At 40.5% G+C, this 21,249-nt stretch overlaps 1 protein-coding gene across 1 annotated transcript in view; it reads left to right on the forward strand.

Moving 5' to 3' along the window:
• The window catches only part of C6H10orf67 (chromosome 6 C10orf67 homolog), a 53,287-nt gene extending 33,106 nt beyond the window's left edge, over positions 1–20,181 (forward strand). The window contains exons 10-16 of the mRNA XM_020802025.3: positions 1,572–1,742; positions 4,104–4,189; positions 4,277–4,342; positions 6,159–6,243; positions 7,309–7,392; positions 9,357–9,456; positions 19,513–20,181. Of these exons, the coding sequence (XP_020657684.3) occupies positions 1,572–1,742; positions 4,104–4,189; positions 4,277–4,342; positions 6,159–6,243; positions 7,309–7,392; positions 9,357–9,456; positions 19,513–19,583 (663 nt within the window). The 3' untranslated portion in view covers positions 19,584–20,181. The remainder of the gene's footprint in view (positions 1–1,571; positions 1,743–4,103; positions 4,190–4,276; positions 4,343–6,158; positions 6,244–7,308; positions 7,393–9,356; positions 9,457–19,512) is intronic.
• Positions 20,182–21,249: the final 1,068 nt, after the last annotated feature.

Consider the following 21,249-nt stretch of genomic DNA (forward strand, 5'->3'; position numbering starts at 1 on the left):
CGTGATTCATTTGCTTTGCATAGGGATCAAGAAATTAATTTTCAGTTATGAAAAATTCTGTACCACACTGTGTATATATTTGAAGAGACACATTTTCACAGAGAGAAGCAAAGGCAAAAATCTTGTTGATGAAAACTGTGTACAGAAGGGCCATCATGCAGTGGCTTTTCCCCTTCAGCACATTGTCCTTTGTTTGATCGATTGTGCAACTGGTTGTGCAATGGTGCACAATCAATGTACAGCAGAGAGCCTGCAGGGAAAGAAAAGGCTTACATGATTGGCCTTATGGGGCTGCATACATGAATAAAAGTTGGGCGAAGTTCAAATTTGGAATAGGGTATGGACTGTGGCATATGGACCTGTTGTAACCATCTCTAACTTGCACATTATATCCAAAGGGCCATTTTGCACTTTCTATGAATAGATCAGCAAACACAACTATCTAGATGTTTTTGGCCAGTAGTTAGAGGCAAACTAGAAGGCATACAATGAAGTTCATAAAGTAGCACAAGAGAAAATAGAATACAATTACTGTTAAACATACATACACCTTGTTCAATATTTATCTTCTGACAGCAATTCAGTGAAGTAGCTTGAATGGTGGAAAAACACAATGGTGGGCACCTGTAGCCATTTCAAAAGATTTTCTAAGCCTTATATTTGAATATATCTGAGCTGTGTTTGCACAAGAAAATCTGTTTTTGCGTGTGTGTTTACAAAGATATCGAAACGCAATAGGATTCCTGAGTTTCACTGAAAGTTTAGTCAGTTGTGATAAAAGTCATGTTTTGCACTGCCTACTCAAAGTAGGTATCTATTTAAATAAATATTATATCATCTGGGAAATATATTTATGAAAAAGATATACTTTAATATTTAAAATACAACCCAATGGCCTAAAACAACAGACCAACACACTAGCTGTTTTTATTTAAGCAAGGAATGCCCATGATGCAGATTTAGATCCCAACAACCAGCAATGTTTTAGAAAATCATTTAAAATAATTACCGGTAGCTTATTTACCTTGTACAATTCAAGCCCATCTTTTCTTGGAAATTTGAGGCTGAAGTATCTATACATTACAGGTTTTCTATGTAAATAGAACCCTTGTTTCTAGCTTAGATAGTGCTTCTTCTTCTTCTTCTTCTTCTTCTTCTTCTTCCTCCTCCTCCTCCTCCTCCTCCTCCTCCTCCCATATCCTTTCTTTTTCTTAAGCTAAACTCAATTGCTCCAGGCTCTTCATCATTTTGGTTTGACTTTTCTATTTACACAGAGGAAATTCATAATACTCTATTTACGAGGACCAACTGCCAGCAAGCTTCATTCTCTAGCTTCCTCTTCACTAATCTGTAACAAACAATAACTGTGCTTAAAAGCCTTGTTATCACTTCGTCTGCTTGGGGGATGTGATACTCCAACAGATCATGCATGCTGTTTTGCTCCTGCTCCTAAAGATCCAAGTCACGCTCTTCATTGCACCACACTTCTGGCAGCAAGTCGTGATTTCTGAAAATCTCAAACAAGGTTGTCTAAATCTATTTGACTGATGCTCCCCTCCCTCCCCCCACAGATATCATTGGCCCATGAAGAAAAAGCAGAAAAGGCGAAAAAAGCACTGAAAGGGAAGGCAGCAAAAGAAGCCGCGGCCAAAGAAGCAGCTATGACAGAGATGGCCACGAAAGAAGCAGATGCTGCCAAAGAAGAAGCTGCAGAAGAAGATATTGTATTGGAGTCTGACGTGGTACCATCTTATTATTCTACACTAACATAATCTTAGTGGATCCATTTTATATAGCAAAAAGAGGGGACCCCCTCCTTTTCTTAGCGGCATTTGCAGCATAAGGACAACCACAAGCTGTGATGTCTTGTGGGCGATCCTCGTACAACAAGTTGCATGGCCGACCTCTTATCCCATTAGCTTACCTAATTGGGCTAAACATTTTAAAGAAACAAACAAACACACCTTCAGTGATATTTTCACTGCCCTTCCCATATATATTGGAATGTCTGGACGTATGTACAAGAACATAATGGGATATTGCAGCATGCAGGGGGGCAGATCAGAGAGGCCACCAAATTCAAGTGTATTTTTAGGGTTGAACTAGATAATGCAGATAATACATCATTACTCTGTTAAGAGCCAAAAGACATTTACCTTAGCATGCAGTTCGTTCAGCTCCATATGCTGCAGATCACCTTGCTTTTGTTTTACACTTAGGCACTTGGAAGTAATGACAGCCTTAATTTTAAAGCCTTATTGCATGGTCATGGAGCCTTTGAAGGAATTGCATGCCTGAAAAAAATAGTTAGAAATGAATGAAATATGCTCTTCCCTTTATGTATAATGCAAACCTCCATTCATTTAGCTGATAAATGTCATCAGCACCAGGGCTGAATGAATGAGGATTTGAATTTTGGAGTCTTCAAACCTACCATGTCCAACACTCTAAAGCTGTGGTCAGAGGACCTTTGCCCCTTGGTCCTTATCCAGCCCTTTCTTACAACCCATGGAGCTCCATCACCAAAGATTACACCACATTTAAAGTGATATTTGTTCATTTTTTATTAATGATGTGGATGGGTGGGTGCAGGGAATGCTTATCGAATTTGCAGATGACATAGAATTGGGTAAACTAGCCAATACCCAGAAAGAAATGAAATTTAAAAAGATCTTGGTTCAGTAATACTAAGAGTGAGAAGGACCATGGAATTGTTGTAGATCCCAAGCTGAATATAAGCCAATAGTGTGATGTGGCTGCAAAAAAGGAAAATGCTATGTTGGGCTCCATTCACAGAAGTGTAATCTCCAAATCGCGGGAAGTACTAGTTTTCATCTATTTGGCACTGGTTAAGCTTCATCTTGCATACTATGTACAGTTCTGGGGACACTGCACTTTAAGAAGGATGGTGACAAAGTGCAACAAATTCAGAGGAGGACAACAAGGATGATCAGGGGACTAAAAACCAAGCACTCTGAGGAAAGAGTGAAAGAACTGGCCATGTTTAGCTTTGAGAAAAGAAGACTGAGGGGATATATGATAGCACTTTTCAAATATCTGAAAGACTGTCATACAGAGGAAGGGCAAGATCTGTTCTCAGTTATTCCAGAGTGAAGGACACATAACAATGGGCTCAATTTACAGGAAGCCAGATTTCAGCTGAATATCATTAAAAAATCCCTAACTGTTAAAGCAATATGATAAACCAATTACCTTGGTAGGTAGTGAACTCTCCAATGCTCAACAGATGACCATCTGTCAGATATACTTTGGATTCCTAGATTGAGCAGGGAGTTGGATCTGATGCCGTAAAGGTGCCTCCAACTCCATTATTCTGTGATTCTAAAATATAGCAGACACATACATACATTGCCAACAGCTATAAATGGCAGGGCATCTTTTCTATTACCTACCATTAACAACTTCAGTTGTTCATTCTCAAGTTACTTCCAAGCAAGATTTCGGTCACAGACAATACCTGGCAATACCTTTGATCACTGTCAGGGAACTTCAGCTTCTCTAGAATGCAGCAACCTGGCCAGCAGGTTGATGCACATCATGATGATACTTTATTGGCTTAATTTGTTCTCCAGTCAGAAGTTGGGTTTTGACTCCGAAGGCCTTAAACAGCCTGGACTAAAGCATTCATTCAACTTCAGAAGCCTTTGGATTCTCTCTTCACAATCTTTCTGATGAGTGTGCAGCAGGAAGAGACAAGAGAGAGGGTCCTTTGGTTGTGGTGTCCATAGTTATTCCAAAAAAGATGCATCTGGCCATCTTACTCCCCAGATTTAAGCAAACTTTAGGTTTTTTTCACTTCAGCAGGCATTTAAAGAGACGTGATCTCTTACTGTATTTTATCCTGCTGTTGTTATTTATTCTTGTTCTTTATTTTAGTTTTCAGTTATATCATTTATAGCATTGTAAGGGATCTGAGTTAAACACACATCTCTGTAGGAAACAGAAACATACTGTAACTCTCTGAATGCATGCATAAATGTTTACCTTACTGTTCAGCTATTATGGTTATGTTTTTATGTATTTTGCATACACTGATAATTAATACAGGACTCTCTTTTGTCATGCAAACTGTATGTGAAAAGGGTAGAGCAGCTGAAAGAAAAGCATTCCAGGACGAGATAAAGAGGCTGAAAAAAGCTGAACAAGATGCAAAGTTGCGTGCCCAGAGGTATAGTCAGAAATATTTGCTGTGGACTTAATATTCATCATTTCACATTTTCAAACCGTACTAATTCTTTTTATTTCCTGCTTTTAGACTTCAGCATGATATGTATCACTCAAGTCGTTCTTGGCAAATGAAATTTGAAATTCTAAAGAAAAGGTATGGTTTATCTACATATATTTTTCTGTGGAATGCAATCAGAATGCCCAGAAACTTTTACCCCTCCTTGGGTGCCACTTGACAGAGCAAAGAAGCAAGGAAGATCAGACCCCGGGAGATAAGCTGACGTTTTTTAGAGAGGACAGTTCTCTATCTGAACAGTCATGGCTGCAAGTTGCCAATCATTAACAAGGTGCTGGTTACTTTCCTAGAAGCAAATCGAGTCATGCAGCTGCACCCAGGTGAGCAACTCAATCTCACCCTGTTAATGGCTGGCAATTTGCCACCATGATGTACACAATCTCCCTTAAACAAATGGAAATGAACAATAGGATTTTGAATAATAATGTGGTCATAAGTGAACTGCATGGGAAATATAGCTATGGGCATGAAATTAAAAAGTCATGAAGAGAAAGAATCAGGGTGTTTGCAGTTGACTGTGTTGGTTTCACTTCAGTCTTATGGAATGTCTGTTTGGAAAAAAGAAAGCTTTTAGCATTTATCTCTGATATTCAAGAATTTTTACAATGCAGTATCAGATTAACTGGGCTACTTCACAATTGCAAGGATAAAGTTTTTACTTTCTTTGGGAATTCAGTGATAAAATATTGATGTGTAATTTTCCCCCCTGCAAATTTGGTGTGCCTCCAATTATAATCCACAAAATTACAGTCCACCTGTGTCCTGGGTATTAATGATTTGGGAATCCATGGCTCACTGGGGTAGAATCCCTGAATCAAAGGATCTTACATAAGTGTTCACATAGCAAGTTCTCTTAGATTCAGTGGGTTTACTGTGCTTGGAACTAACATACAGATTCAGGCCTCTCTCTCTCTCTCTCTCTCTCTCTCTCTCTCTCTCTCTCTCTCTCTCTCTCTCTCTCTCTCTCTCTCTCTCTCTCTGTGTGTGTGTGTGTGTGTGTGTGTGTGTGGTGTGTGTGTGTGTGTAACCCTTCAGTGTATGCAGTGTGCAATGTTGTTCAGCAGCAGCTTGTTTGTTTAAAACAAAGTGGAGGAGGGAACATGTGGAGGATTACGTATTTCCTATCCAGAGTTTAAAAGGTCTGTTAGCTGCTCTTCTGTACAAAGACTCTCTGATCACTGTATAATAAAGCAATAAGAATAGTGCATTTTTTAAAAATCCGGACATACTGTACTCAAAATCTGTGACAGAACCAAATATTGACATCAGATTATTAGCGAGCAGAAGAACCATAAAGCACCAGTCAAAATTTGCTATTCAGGTGTGGGGCTGGCAGAGAGCTTTGCAGATTCCCTGGACTGTCAGAAACACAAACAAATGGGTTCTAGATCAAATCAAGCCTGAATTATCTCTGGAGGCAAAAATGTTGAAACTGAGACTGTCCTACTTTGGGCTTATCATGAGAAGGAGGGACTCTCTGGAAAAGACAGATAATGGTGGGAGCTGGGAGATGCCTTCTGTTGATGAATGTCGTCACACTGGCAGCCTTGTGAGGTAGCCAGAGTGGCTCTTCAGAACTTGCCAAATGCAAACTTGCCTTTGGTTATCTGTGTATGCTTTCTTGTTCTGCTTGAAATCTCGAAAGCAAAGATGTGTGGCCATCTGAGTGTGCTGGTCTTGATCAGTCGTGTTCCAACTGTAGTCCAAGAGTGTCTGCAAGGCTATGGATTCTTCATTCTGCTCTACAAGGAGTACTAGAAAGAACAGTTTGATTTTCTGATATACCCCTGAATAATTATTTAGATCCTAGCCTTCCACTTTTAAAAAATGAAGCTTATGGTGGGAGGATATGCCAGTCTTTCATTGAACTGAATCATATCCATTTATTTGCCAGCCTTCATGCCATTAAGGATGAGATGTTTCTCAGGCAATCCTTGCGTCATTCAGCAAAATTTAGACGGTCATCACTAGCTGAGAGGGTATGTACAGAGACATCGTGGTTTAATGTGTTCTCAAAGGCTTTCATGCCTGGGATCTGATGGTTGTTGTGGGTTTTTCACAGCCAAAGAGCCCGAAAAACCCACAACAACCATCAAGTCATGGTTTGTTAGGTACTTTAAGCTAGGTTGCTGTGGGAACTTTTGCAAAGCGAAAGGCCAAGGAGATTATCTGGCTACCAGATAGGAGAAACCTCTGCATCCGCTCCAGTGCCAGTTTTTAAGCACCAGTGACTCCTAGGCACCTGGAATTTATCTCTGCAGGCTTTAATGCTCTGTTTCTGTTGGGTGGGTTTTGATCTGCTGCAGACACAGCATTGGAAAGCCAGGGCTGAATTTTGTGATTTGCTTTTTTGCATTAAGGTTTTTTTGTTTTTGTTTTTTGTTTTTTTGTTTTTGCTATAAATACTGTACATTATACAGTATATTGCATAGCTACATCAAGGTTCATTGCAAACTGCTCTGTCTCTTTGCAAAGTTTGCTTTACCTGTGCAAATAAGGAGACAACCTCAAGTCTGCATCTTTTATCTTCTCCTCCACAGAAGGACATTATCCTACATCAGAAGTGTGGAACATTTCTTCTGCTAGATGTTTTGACTTGCAGCTCTCATCAATTCTACTCAACATACCCCATGGTTCCAAGTATTACACCCACCCATATTGCAATTCCTAGTTTTAACCTTACATATGATCCTGAATAGGGCTTTTGTCTCTCTTGGTTAAGAAAGATATAGCTATCTTTTGGGGACTTCAGACTAGCAGACAAAGATGGAACTACACACTCCAGTAAGATTTCCCTTAACTAAAATTAAGTAAGCCATTCCAAGGATAAATATCCCCAAGAGGTACACACCCAGAGTCCTCTTATCTTTCAGGTGTTTGGGTTTTATAGTGCTGGAGCTGTGGTGGCAAGATGGACACATACACAAGGACACAGATTCTTTTTTTATTGTTATGACATCTTCAGTCATCTATGATATGGAAAGATGAAACTTCATAAACAACAAAAGTCCTTAACCTATGTTCTGTGTTTTATTTCCTTCCAGACGAATACTCTTCTACGTACCCAGAATCCTGCACGCAGAAAGGATTCATTTCTGACTGGTTTATATATGCAAAATCCACCTCTGGTATACAGTTTATTATTTGGAGTGTGTGTGTGTGTGTGTGTGTGTGTGTGTGTGTGTGTGCGCGCGTGCATAGAGTCAGTGTTTCTCTCCCTACACTGACTCCAAACAAACCATGGCCTTCTCAAAGGTGACAATGTTTTGAAAATACAGCCCCCAATTCAGAAAGCAGGGCTAAACTGAGGCATGCCTTTTAAAGATGGTTTTGTTTTGTTGCTGTTTGGGGCCTACCCATCCCCTACCTTCCGTGCTGTTTTTGTGGAATAGTGGTCATAACTGACTGTTCATAGAAGGCTATACGGGGGAGCATGACTTAGCAAGAGATCAGCTTATTTATTTGTTTGCAACCTTTGTACCCTGCTTTTCTTCCAGTGAGCTCAAGATAGCAAGCAGGACACTCTGCCTCCCTACTTTGTAAGCCAGTCTCAGAACTTGGAGAAGTTGATTTTTTTAAAAAAATTAAAAGTCCCAGATTTCCCAGCCAACATACTTACTAGATGAGGAGTTTGGGAGGTTTAAGGCTGAAAAACTAATTTTCCAAGCTGTCCTCAGGTTGGAAGACAACAACTGGCCCAGGGTCACCCAGGGAGTTTTATGGGTCATGAGGCACAACGTACCACTTGCATCTGCCAAATGATTTCACTGAGTGCTTCCTTACTTTCACCTCCATAATCCAAACAAGAAACCAGGGTTTGTGCTGAGTATCTTCTGCATATAAATTGGTGCTGTATCAACAAGCTATGGACTAAAGCAGGAGTTGGCAACTTTGATCCTTCTGTTTTTGGCCCACAACTCTTGTCATTGATAACCAACATAGTCAATAGCTTGTGGGAGCTGTAGTCCAAGAAAGTATTTGCAAAGTGACAGTTGCCTACCCTTAGACTAATTCAGGCCAGGGGAAGCCAACATTAAACCATAGGAACTTGTACGGAGTCAGGGTGGAATCAGATGATCGGCCTGATTGCAGCAGAAAGGGTTGCTTTAATGGGAGTAATCTCCCCTTTCCATCTGGCAGAGATGGCCCAGAACAGTAGAAGTCCTGCTTGGGAATGGATTGGGGTCAGACTGGAGCACATTTACCCATCTATGTTGTGATCTATTTCCCCCTGTGATCACACCCCCAGACTATTTATTTAGTCCTGCATTCGGTGGTCAGGTGGTACATTGCAAAGCGAAGGCACTCAGCATGGGCGTCCTCAAGAGGAGTAGCTCACAAGGATGTCTTGTTTCTGAAACAATCTACTGTCACCACCCCAGCTGCTGTGAAGATTGCAGCTGGGTTCAGCCAAAGAACTGGGAAGCCAGGGGTGGCACGGATTCTGTCATCCAGCTGGCCAATCAAAAATCCCAATCCTTCCATCCTGTAAGCTCTGGCTCTATAAAAATATGACCGGTATTGTTTATGCTATGTGACGGCAATTCTTCCAAGAATTTAGACAGAGGACTTACCCTTTACCAGGAATTGAGCCTGGGAGCATCTTTGGGCCATTTTTGTAGTCCATTCAGCACATCTGGAGAAGGCCACTTAGTTCAGATATGTTGCTTTACAATAGCTGTTCACAAATGTGAAATTTAGTTGGGAAGGGTTTTTCCCCCCTATGTGAGTTCTCTCTGCTGGCCTGTTGAAAGTATTTAAGGTTACAAAAAAATATTTTATTAGGCAAAATCCAGAGAAACAAAACAAGACAAAAATACAAAGACAACATAGACTAACATACTGTAATATGAGCTTTCATGGACAAGTCTACTTCATCAAACACTTGCACAGATTAACACCAATACCTCTTCTAAGAAATATTTTAGTTTGCAAGTGTAAAAGATTATGTTCCTATTCTTCATCATTCCTACCATTTCCAGTACCTAAGATACCATCTTGATCCTAAGTGTATATAGATGCAATGTCATTACAATTTTCTGACCCTTAGTAGTGGGACAGCTTTTGAGTGACTTTCATATTTCATATTCAGCCAGGGATAGGGTCCCAGGGAGGCCCAGCGGCAAATGAAAAAGGGCATGATGATGATAAAATTCCACTTACGATTGAAATTCCCAGTGCATATGAAGGTGGTAAGTATGATATTAAATTTTATATACTTGGTTCATATCATTGAACAGTGTCGTTTAATGTTTCTCTGGCTAACAAATAGCATCGTAGATGCTTAACCTTAAAAAAAGGGTGTCCAAATTGTGTTATTTCCAGTTTTGAAGCAGAAAAGCTTGATTTAAATAATTTTCATTTTTATTTAAATATTTAAAGATATATCTTACCATTCCACAAAGAGGACACAAATATAAAAAACAGACATTGTAACCATCCCAGCACATATAAAAAATTAAAACAATTAAGGTTGCGATCCCATTTGGGTTTACCTGAGTGCTTCTGTCTGGGTGTGTTTCTGAGTAGACATGGTTGCACAATAGTAACCGAACATGCTGGGATATTATTTCAAGAATAGCAAAACAAGGCAAGAAGATAAAAAGTCAGAATCATAAAATAGACTCAAAGGACTAAGGCAGTTCTCAATGATTAGTGGGCTAGACCAAAACACCAATGTTTTAAATGGTCTTCAGTTTAGTTCCTGCATATTGTGGGGGAAAAAAGCTTGGCCTGGGCCATCCCACAATATGTTGCTGCCTGAGGCAAAGGTCAAGCTGACATCCTCTGCAGCAGTGGTCCCCAACCTTGGGCCTCCAGATGTTCTTGGACTACAACTACCAGAAACCTTCACCACCACCTCTGCTGGCCAGGATTTCTGGGAGTTGAAGTTCAAGAACATCTGGAGGCCCAAGGTTGGGGACCACTGCTCTACAGAACCAAGATGAATTAGCAGTTCAACTTTACTTCAACACTGGAATGGTGAGGTGAGACGGTGTTCCAATCTATCTAAGTGTCATACAAGTGTTTGGCAATTCCAAGTACTGCCTCCTCTGGCAGGCACCCACTTATAGGTAGCACCTGGAGGAGGCAGGACAGGGAAGCTGGGGCACTGCCTTTGAGTGGGTACCTGCTGGAGGAGGTGGGGCTTGGAAGCACCAAACACTTGTTCAGCCATTAAACGAACCAGCACAAACCACCAAACCAATAGTTCATGCCTGTTACTACTCAGGAAAAACGGCTTCCATTATTTCCCCCATAACCTGCTGTCTCCATTGGTTGTCTTATTCTGCCTAATAAGAGGGCTAGCTTTCACTGAAGCCCACACAATCTGTGAATCACCAGGAGCTTGCTAGACCTCATGTTTTTGCTACCTACCTGAGACTATAGCAAGGAGGTGGAGGATTCCTGAGCATACTAGGCTGTATTCAGCTTTGTGGGTCATGAGCATATTTTCTTGGAATCAAATTGCTTTAAGAAAATACAGTAGAAAGGTGCTGTATTGCACTGTTTACTTGGATCGGGAGTGATTCTCTAGAGCAGTGGTCCCCAACCTTGGACCTCCAGATGTTCCTGGACTACAACTCCCAGAAGCCTTCACCACCACTTCTGCTGGCCAGGATATTTGGGAGTTGAAGTCCAAGAACATCTGGAGGCCCAAGGTTGGAGACCACTGCTCTAGAGGCCTCTCTAAAGACATAACTTGCATCATCTGTTACCTTTAAATTAGAGATGTTGATCCTAGCATCTTTTTAATGTGACATATATGTAATGCCACTCTCATGGGAGTAAGCCTTTGTGTTTGTGGCACTTACTCACAGGCAAATGTGCATAAGATAACAAATGCAGTAACTGCTTGGGTTTGTTTGTTACTTTCTAGGGGAGATGGGGTTTCCTTTATTGGGCCTTCATTATCTCTTATAAAGCAGAGATAAAATGTGATGGTAGAGAGAGTATTTAAGCCCCTTATTGTGTGATATATAAACTATGGGTTTCTTTTTATGTACTCAAGAAGACTTTTCTCACAGACTGGTAGGGGAACACTATTTGCTCTGTAATCTTGAGAGACAGTCCTAATGAACAAAAAAGACACGAATCTCTAAGATAAAACTGTAGAGGAACAGTGCCTCTTTGCGTGGCCTGTCAGAAAGAGAAAGCTCAAACAGACATATCTGATGCACAGAAGCAACTCCAGTTGTTCTGACAGATTACACTGTTTGTTTCTGTTTCAAATGTATTTGTCAGCCAAAGAGAAAGGGTTAAGAGGAAGGTCAGCTTGAACAGACAGTTTCAGTAAAGGCCAGGACAAAGGAATTTAAATAAATTTAAAATCCATTCTCATTTATTGTTCTAAGTTCCTTGAAGTTTAATGTCAGCCTCTAAAGTATTATTGTACACTTCACCAGTTGGTCTTTTCTTTAGTTGGTGGAATGCCTCTCTTTGGTTCCAACAGAAATAAACATTGTAGATCAAGGGAGAAAGTAAATACAGTGGTGCCTCGCATAACGATGTTAATTGGTTCCCAAAAAAGCCATCGCTATGCGAATTCATCATTGAATGAAGCAATTGCTAAGCGAGGCACCACTGTACATGATCTAGCCACATTTGGGTGCCCAGTACTATGTTTTGGAGAGATACAACATAACAGGGTAAGGCAAGCGATACTGAGTTAGACCAAAGGTGTGTGTAGCCTAGTATTCACCAGAGGTATCAACCAGAGTGGAGTGGTAGGTAAGTGGTAGGAAATAGTGACTACTATCCCATTAGGAAAGGATCCATAGTCAGTGCAGGCAAGTTCAAATATTACCAAGCTGAGATCTGCTGTATGTTCCATAGGAACTAAGTATGTGCTGTAAAAATCAGCCAACGTCTACCTTCCTAGTCCTACTTGTAGTTCTGGTTCTTCATCATGCTGGTGTGTGACTGAATGCCAGCATTTATACTCTCAGTGAGTAATGGTATCTTTCAAATTCTACAAAATAGAGCCACAACAAGAGGAAGCCTCAGTTGAATCTCAAGCTACACTGAAGTACAAACATCATCTTCATCATCATCATATTTGGAAGGAAATAGTCTTAATGGGTAAAGTGGGAGACCAAAAAAATAGCCCAATGTGATGCTTGGTGAGCACAAATTGCTCTTATCTTGGGGGCAAGATCAGAAAAGAAGAAAGGAGGAAATGGATGAAAAGTGTTCTGGGAAATGACACTACAGGCTTGCCGGAACTCAGAACAACAAATAATTTTGACACTTTTTATTATTCCTTTTTATCCATACAGATCAAATGGATTCTGTATTTTAGACCTCAATTTATGTTAGGATCATTCTTTGACTGATACATAAGAAATGACATGCTATATACGAGAGAATAAGTGATGGACAGCTACTTTTTTTGTTTTAACCATAGTAATCATAAAAAAACACAACAGTGATGACAGCATGTTAAGAAATAGTCAATCTGCCTTAAGCTCTGAAAGCTTCCATTCACATACTTCAGTTATTCTTCCTTGTAAGAGTTTGGCCAGAATACAACAACTAACCCAAGCCACTAATAGCCTCTAATAATGAAAAAGTAACTATTCCAAGCTCCATAAGGATGATTGCATAAGGAGTTTGGGAAAGTTACCATTTTGGATTATAACAGTGAGACTCACCCAGACTCTCCCAGCCAAAAAGTAACTTTTTCAAGCTCTGAATTCCCCAGAGGTAAGCATCAAACATATCATTACAGTTCAGCATTTGCTGCTGTTCAAAAATTTGCAGCAACATGTGGTAAAATGTTTTTCTTATATGTAGCCTAGTCAGAAGAAATCCTTAAATAGATGCTAGAGTTTTCTGAGTGTATAAAAATAATAATTACAAAGAAAGTGTGATTTATTTTTTTCATATTATGTTCAATGGGCTGGTTTGGGTTGTTGATGTTGTTTGAAAGACAAACACCTTTTAATTTATGAATGCTCGGTTACATTCCAGAAGAGCATTTTCCCTTCTGATATGGCAATATCATTCAGACTGAAAGTTTCATTGGTCTTTGGCTTTAGATTTGTATTTGTTTATTTATTACACAAACAGCTCTCTTTCTTCCAGTGAAAGCAATAAGGATGTCATATCCCTGAAGTGGGGTGGCCACTATATTGAAACATTATAGTGATAACTTTATCAGCAGAATTTGACACGGGGTGACATCAAATCAAAACATGTGTCTTTGTTGTAGGTGCCTACAAACATTTCAGAGAAATTGTTTGCCTGTATATGATCAGAGTTTTGAATCTGCTAGAGGAGCTAAAAGCCAGGCTGAATGGCAAACTCACAAGTAACATTACTAGTGACTCTTTAAATGGAATTTTTCATTCAGAATTTGACATTAAACTAGAAAGGCCCTTTGGCTGTGGCCATACAAGCATAATAAATTGTGTATGTTTGCGATGCTGAATGAATCCTGCCCATATGCTGCGCGGCAAGGCTACATGAATGAGACATTTACCAAATCAGGCCCACCACATTAAACAGAAAAACAATCTTTATTCATGGTAACTTATCAGTTTCAATTAATCAACCTTAACAATGGAAATTCTGATGTGTTCAAGCAACTTGAAAGCCATAGGTCATCTCCAGGGCAGCCATGTTGTGTCTTTGTGCCTATGGCTTCAAACAAAGCAACATCTCCCATAAACGTCCATATATAATTCCATATTGCTGGAGTTGCTGCTTTAAAAATTCTAAGCAAACCGTCTCTAATATACCTCACTCTACAGATATATGTCTACAGTATTTGCTTTGGTTTTTGTTGTCGTTCCTTTTGTGAGGGGGGGCATTCCCCAGATGTAATTGTTTCCTAGTATTTTTGGAGCTGTGTTAAGTTCAAACAAAAGGAAAAGACATTTCCATTGGATGACCATCCTTTCACTTTCTCTGCCGCTATGTGAATAAGCATTGTGCAACCCATTCCAGTGGTATTGAAAGGGGGTAACCATTGGTTTGATTTGGTTACACGGTTTCGTAAAGTGCTCCCTCCCACTGCCTTAGGGTCTGTGAAAGGTCCGTGACCTGTTTAGAACTGCCAAGTGAAATGTCATGTCGCCCCTCCCAGATGGGAGTATCTGCATTCATTTGATCAGTATAAAAAATGATTGGGGATGGCGAGATCAGTGCTTTTGAATTGCAATTTATAGCAGTTTACAAAAATGCACATTGTTGGAAAAGAAAACATGGAAGTGTTTCTTTCTAAATTGCATTACCTGTGAAATGTCATTAGTCTTTTTTAGAATATTTGCATCCAGTTCTTACTATGAAAGTTAGCAGAGACTTGAATCCAGCATTTCTCTTATTTTTGTTAACATTTAGTATCTTCGTTGTTATTTCTTGATTTAATTTTGTCATCTGGATTTCTTGAGGACTGAATTTTCCTGATTCTTTTGCAAATGTTTTATCGCTGCCCTTTTTCATGATAATTGCATGTGATAGTGATTTCTTCAGAACAGCATGGCAGTTGTATTTCCCTAATTAGAGCTTATGCAAAGTCAATATTTTAAATGCATTTCTATTAATTTATTTATATACTTAGCTGCTAATTTATCATGAGTACAACTAGATAAACATTTCTTCCTTTACCTAGTCAGGCAGCTCCTCTTCCTCCCCATTGTAAGAAGGTTTTCAGGATGTCTCAGGCAATGTTTAAAAATAATTATTTGAATTGGGAGCTTCTCTTATCTTTGTCAAAATGTTTCACATGGAAACATTACCAGTAGAAAGTGCACTTGTTTGTGTGTGAATGATGTAGCACTTCCTTGACTTTGTTCCCCACTTACAAATTGAACGCACACATACAAACTTCTCACATTTGATTGCATACATATTATATACAGTAGCTATGTTATCTGTGTTACTTTTCTGAATTGAAATGGAGGGCTGGTGCTACAGATCTGCAAGATACAAATGGGTTAGCAAGGGGCTTCCAAAATGAGATTGTGCAGCTAGCTTCTGTTCTTTCCTTGCCAAAGAATGAGAGGCTTCCTTGTCTCACCTCCCAATGGAAACTGAGGCGGATTATTTATAGGGATTCCCTCGGAGACTCCACAGGCACCTGCTTCCTAAACCCTGGAAGGTTCATAGAGAACAACAGTATTTCACAAAGGGTTGCATCGGTGACGTTACCCAATTGACTCTGTTCTCCACATCAACAGCAACATGTGGGTGAACAATGAGAGGTTTGCACAGCAGCTGGAATTAAGAAACAAAAACAAAAACCTAACTTGTAAATTAAGATGGCATGTGAAAAGAGACCACCATCTCCTTTTTTTATGGCATCTTCCTGTGCCTCAGAATTTTCAGCTGGATCCACAATAGGGTTGCTGTCTTCCCCCTCTTCTGACAGATGTTTCTGTGCTTCATACAGCTGTATCTGGTTGAAGTTCAGCAACTGTAACTTTCCCCAGCGTAGCAGTTCATTGACAGAAAAAGGAGGGCACCTGCTGAATGTCTGCCATTCATGCAACTCTTAAAAGCACAGAGATGTTGAAAAAAGAGATAAGAACCTAATTTCACTGTATGACACTGTGTGCCAGAGCATGGGAAGTGAGTTTTTGGACTACAGCTCCTAGCATCCCCTAACCTGCATGGTCACTAAGAGGTGTAGTCCAGAAGCGATGTTTCTAGAGTGGTTACAAATCAGAAAAAAATGGTGATTCATTTTCATTCATGATTCATCAAGGCCAATGAATCACAAATAACAAATTGCTGATGAATTGAATAATCAATTTGTTGATTCATTTTTGCCTTTAAAACCTTACAAAATGGCCCCCAAAGCATCTGGAGATACCAAAATCAAAAATAAGCTTTCTCCGGCTCCCTTCTACAGGTGCTCCGAGTTTGGTGAAAATTGGATTTCAGAAATCTGGGACATACACCCACAAAGTGGGTCCCCCCAGGAAAGTGCCCCTTAGCAGCTGGCTTCACCCAAACTTCACCAAACATAGCAGGATTGTAGAGGAGAACCAAGGGGAGCTCCTCTGCAATGCTGGTGTCCCTAGGTATCTGGAGGACCATTTTATAACTCAACAAAGCAACAAAGCAAAAGTCGTTAAAATTCTTTGGTTTTTATTCATCAGGGGCATTGATTTGTATAAATATGAACTGACAAATTAGTGATTTTTAAAGTGAATTTGGTGGCTCATTGTTTAATTTGTGGACATCTCTAGATGCTTCCGATCTCTAAGCTGTGCCTGTTTAAGTTGCGTTCTCTGCGTCCCCACTTTGTGCACTGCTGTACAAAAGTACTGCACAGAAGTATATTCTGTAAGCCACCCAGAGTGGTAGAATTATGGGAGGGATATAAATCAAAGAAAGAAAGAAAGAAAGAAAGAAAGAAAGAAAGAAAGAAAGAAAGAAAGAAAGAAAGAAAGAAAGAAAGAAAGAAAGAAAGAAAGAAAGAAAGAAAGAAAGAAAGTTGAAACAAGTGAAACAGCCTTGACTTTCACACCTGTTCTAAACACAAGTTGCATGGAAATCCCATTGGTCTAACCTGAGCCTTTTTAATGCATGTTTAGATTCAGGGTGGCAGATGGTGCTATTAAAAGGCAGTCCTAGACATGTCTGTACAGATGTAAGTCCCACTGACATCACTGAGACTTTCTCCCAAGTCAGTGTGCATCCTATGTGTGTGTGATTTTGTGAGACAGGGCTAGGCAAAGTACAGGCTTCCAGATGTTGCTGGATTACATCTCCCATCAGATTTAGTGGAGGCCATCCGCCAGGAGCTCTCTCCTTTTTTTAGATACAGTGAGTCGAGTAGAGATGTCCAGCGCTCTGCCTTGTCCGGTGACTCTTGATCTTTTTCAGACTGTGATGCCAGACACTGTGGACAAAGCACTTGATTGCTGTCATGCCGCCACCTCATACCTTGACCCTTGCCCAGCCTGGCTAATCAAAGCAGTCAGGCCTATAACAACAGAATGGGCCACAGCAATAATTAATGTGTCTTTCACTGGGGGCAGGGTCCCTCCTGCCCTTAAGGAGACACTCATTAGGCCTATAAGGAAGAAACCTAGTTTGGTGGTGGACGAAATTGGCAATTATAGGCCCGTCGCCAATGTTTCTTTCATTAGCAAAGTGGTGGAGAGCGTGGTGGCCGAACAGCTTCAGGCTTATTTGGATGAAACAGATGTGCTGGATCCATTCCAGTTGGGTTTCGGGCCATGCCATGGTACAGAAACGGCATTGGTTGCCCTGTATGATTACCTCAGGGAGGCTGACAGGGGTAAAACCTCCCTCTTGGTCCTCATTGACATCTTGGCGGCCTTCGATACCATCGACCATGGTATTCTCCTAAGGAGGCTCTCTGAGTTGGGAATTGGTGGCCATGTTCTTGCCTGGCTCCGATCCTTCCTCGGGGACCGTCCTCAGAGAGTACAGCTTCGGGAGATGTTATCAGCCCCATGGACCCTCAATTGTGGGGTTCCGCAGGGTTTGATCATCTCCCCAATGCTGTTTAATATCTACATGAGGCCGCTGGGTGGGATCATCAGGGTGTGGGTCATCAGTACGCTGATGACACCCAGCTCTACATCTCCTTTTCTCCAACTGCAGAGAATGCCATTCTGTCCCTTCAGCGCTGCTTGGAGTCTGTGCTGCAATGGATGCAGGGAAATGGGCTGAGGTTGAACCCGGACAAGACGGAGGTCCTGATGGTGGGTGGCCCCACCGTCAGCGGTCTAGGAAACTCTCTCTCATTGGGGGGTGGTGACTCTTACCGCAAAGAGTGAGATTTGCAGTTTGGGGATCCATCTGGACCCGGCGCTCACCATGGAAACTCAGGTGGCGTCAGTGGTCTGTAAAGCCTTTTTCATCTTCGGTGGATAGCCCAGCTGCATCCCTATCTTGATGTTGAGGTGCTCACCACCTTGGTACATGTGTTTGTAATCTTGAGATTAGACCACTGTAATGCACTCTACGTGGGGCTAAATGTATAATCACTATACTGGAGGTGCAAAAAAGAATAGGGGATGTATTTACATATGTGGTGGTCATGTGAACTAAGAAAGCAAGAATGTCCCCATCAATGGTTTTATTGAATTTGGTTAAGAAGGATCAATTGTTGAAAGAAAATAAGGACTTAACAGTAATAGTGATTATCGCAGCAAGGTTAATTTTTGCAAAAAACTGGAAAAATGATAACCAACTCAATTTAGAGGAATGGCATAGAGAACTATGAGATATGGTAATTAATGATAAACTGACATGTGATATGAAAATGAGAAGAGGCCTATCAAAAATAATGATTTTAAGAAAATATGTATTGTTGGAATATGTATTTTGGAGAGGGAAGGGGTATACACTGAGGGAAGAAACAATAAAGTTTTGGAGAGAAAATGGACTGAATGAAATTTAAAATATTATTAATGCTAGCCCTGATGGTGATGGTGGCAGTGGTGTATTATGTAATTGTATTTTATTGTGTTGTTAGGTGTATGTTGTTTAGGTTGGATGTTTGTTTAATAAATTTATTTTTAAAAAAACCAACAACACAATCCCTAGACAAAACAGGATTTAAAAAGTTTGTTGGGAGGTCTCAACATGTTGAATTTCTGATTGTTTCACAGCTGTGAAAAGCACAGCCCACATACAAAGGAAGAGGTGCTGGCCTGCAAACCAAGGCTAATGCTTATGTTTGTCCATTATGAGGAAAATAAAGCAGCAGTTAAAAACTTTTAGATACATGAGATAAATGCAGGTGAAATCCAGCTGCTAGTCCCAACCAGAGTAGATCTATGAAATGAATGGGACTTGCTATGTGTGTGTTTATGACACAGGGTCAGTGGATGTGACATAATTGGTATTAGGGACAGAATTTAACCCAGTGCTTGAATCAGACTTATTATTTTATTAATTTTCAAAATATAAAAAAGGGCTAAGTGCCTGTTCATTGGGCCAATCCATTTGCCAAGAAAATAAACCATTGACGAACAGATATATAAATCCTGCACCCCCTAATTACTAGAAGCTTCCAAATGAGGCAATCAAAGACGTCCCTGCTTCTTTTTGATGTCAGCTATTGGCCCAAAGCCTTTCAATCCACTGGCGGAAACTTGGAGAAATATTACTCCTCGCTCAGCAGTGAAGTCTACCACAGTCTGCATGGTGCTACCCATGTGTCTCTACCTTTAAAAGCTGAAGATACACAGCTCACTACAATGAATATTTGCTTACAGGCTAAGTCTTACTAAGTTCGATGGTTCTTTTATTTGCTTCAGAGTCTGTAGATGAGGAAGATTTTGAGGAATCCAATCCAATGCCTTCACCTCGTTCTTCTTCTCAGCCCTGACATGGAGATTGGTGTGGTCTGTGGGAAGAACAGAGAAAACAGGAATTCATGACAACATCTGGTGCCACACATGGCTTTCCTATGTGGTGAGAATGAATGCTTTTAAGTTCTCCTGCTGGCTGCTAGGACTTCTGGACAAAATAGGTTACACATGAAGTTGTCCCTCCAGAATATATAATTTTCTAGTCAAGTTTCTCAATTATTACACAGTGTCAAGGTCAACAGTTTCTACACTGTCCATTTGCTTGAAGTTTTTTTCCATCTGCACTGGAAAACTAGATGGGCATTTCCCCCCACCCTTCCAATCACTTTAAGCAACAAATTGCTTAACACAACATATTGTGTGTGTGCTTTTTTTAAAAAAAGTCATCAGTTTAAATCACCATTCAGAAGAGACTGTAATGTTCCTTTTTTATATTAGGATATTATGAACACAACAGTTTATCCTATGTTGTGTTGGCTGTTAAGAATGTACAGGCCTTTGGAAAATAAGTATAAGGTCATGGCCATTTTGTCAATGCATTTTTAATTTTATAGATTTTTATTATCATTTACAGCTGAATATTTGAGTTGACTCCATTAAAACTTGATATGAACATTCCCTGTTGCTTATTATTTACATTATCAAGAAGCATGATGCTGTAAGTCATCAGCTGATGAATGACTGTGTGAATCAGCCCCCCTAATCATACTCCTTCACCATATGGTCATACCATCATGGATATACATTATTTTCCCTTTTAATGGTTACCCGTTAAGATCCAAGGATCACTTTAGCTACTGGGAACATAGAAAATGGCCTCATATGGACGTTACTGGTGTATATGTTAGGGATGATGAACTTGTCCCCCTCTGCATGTTGTTAGACACCAACTCCTATCACCCTACCCAGCATGCCCAATGGTGGAACATTATTGTGACTGGAGAGCACCGACATCAGGAGCTCCAGATGTTCCCTGCCATTGGTGTTTGTGATTCAGCACTCCCTATTGCAGCCTCTCCAGTGTGTTGCCCTCCAGATTTGCCATCAACAAATCTCATCAACCCAGACACCAATGGTAATGCTGTCTGGGGATTATGGGGATTTGAGTCCAATAACATCTGGATGGCAACAAGAAAGGCTGTCTGCACTAATTAGCTCTCCTGGTCTTGTTGCAGGGCCCCACGTAGAGATGCCTTAGTAGGAACTGTGCTGACTCAGCCTGTAAAGTACTATGTGTCCGGCCCATAAACTACCACCCTTCATTTCCTATAAGAGTGGAAAACCTGTGATCCTCAAAATTTCAGTGGCTGAGCTCCAGTTTCTATAATCCCTAAGCGTTAACCATACTGGCTTGAAACTGGTGGGTATTGGAGTCCAACAACACCTGGCAGGCTGTAGGTTCTCCACTCCTGCTTTAGCAAACGTTGAAAAAGTGGCTGATGTAAACCTCTCTGCTCTAGAATCCTAGCACCCAGTTTTGAGCAGTTTACTTTCATGCGTGTCTTAAATTGTGCCAGGGGTTATTGTGCAAACTTCTTTCCAATGCAAGGAGTCCCCCACCTCAACTTGAACGTAGTCAGACTGATGGCAGTGACACAGAAAATGCCTCTGGACCTTGACTTTCCCTCAGACACTGTCAACCCTCTTTCCAGCATAGATGGGAATTAGTCTTAGAGCTGCCAT

This window comes from Pogona vitticeps, chromosome 6 (genome assembly GCF_051106095.1).
Source record: "Pogona vitticeps strain Pit_001003342236 chromosome 6, PviZW2.1, whole genome shotgun sequence".
NCBI lineage: Eukaryota > Metazoa > Chordata > Lepidosauria > Squamata > Agamidae > Pogona > Pogona vitticeps.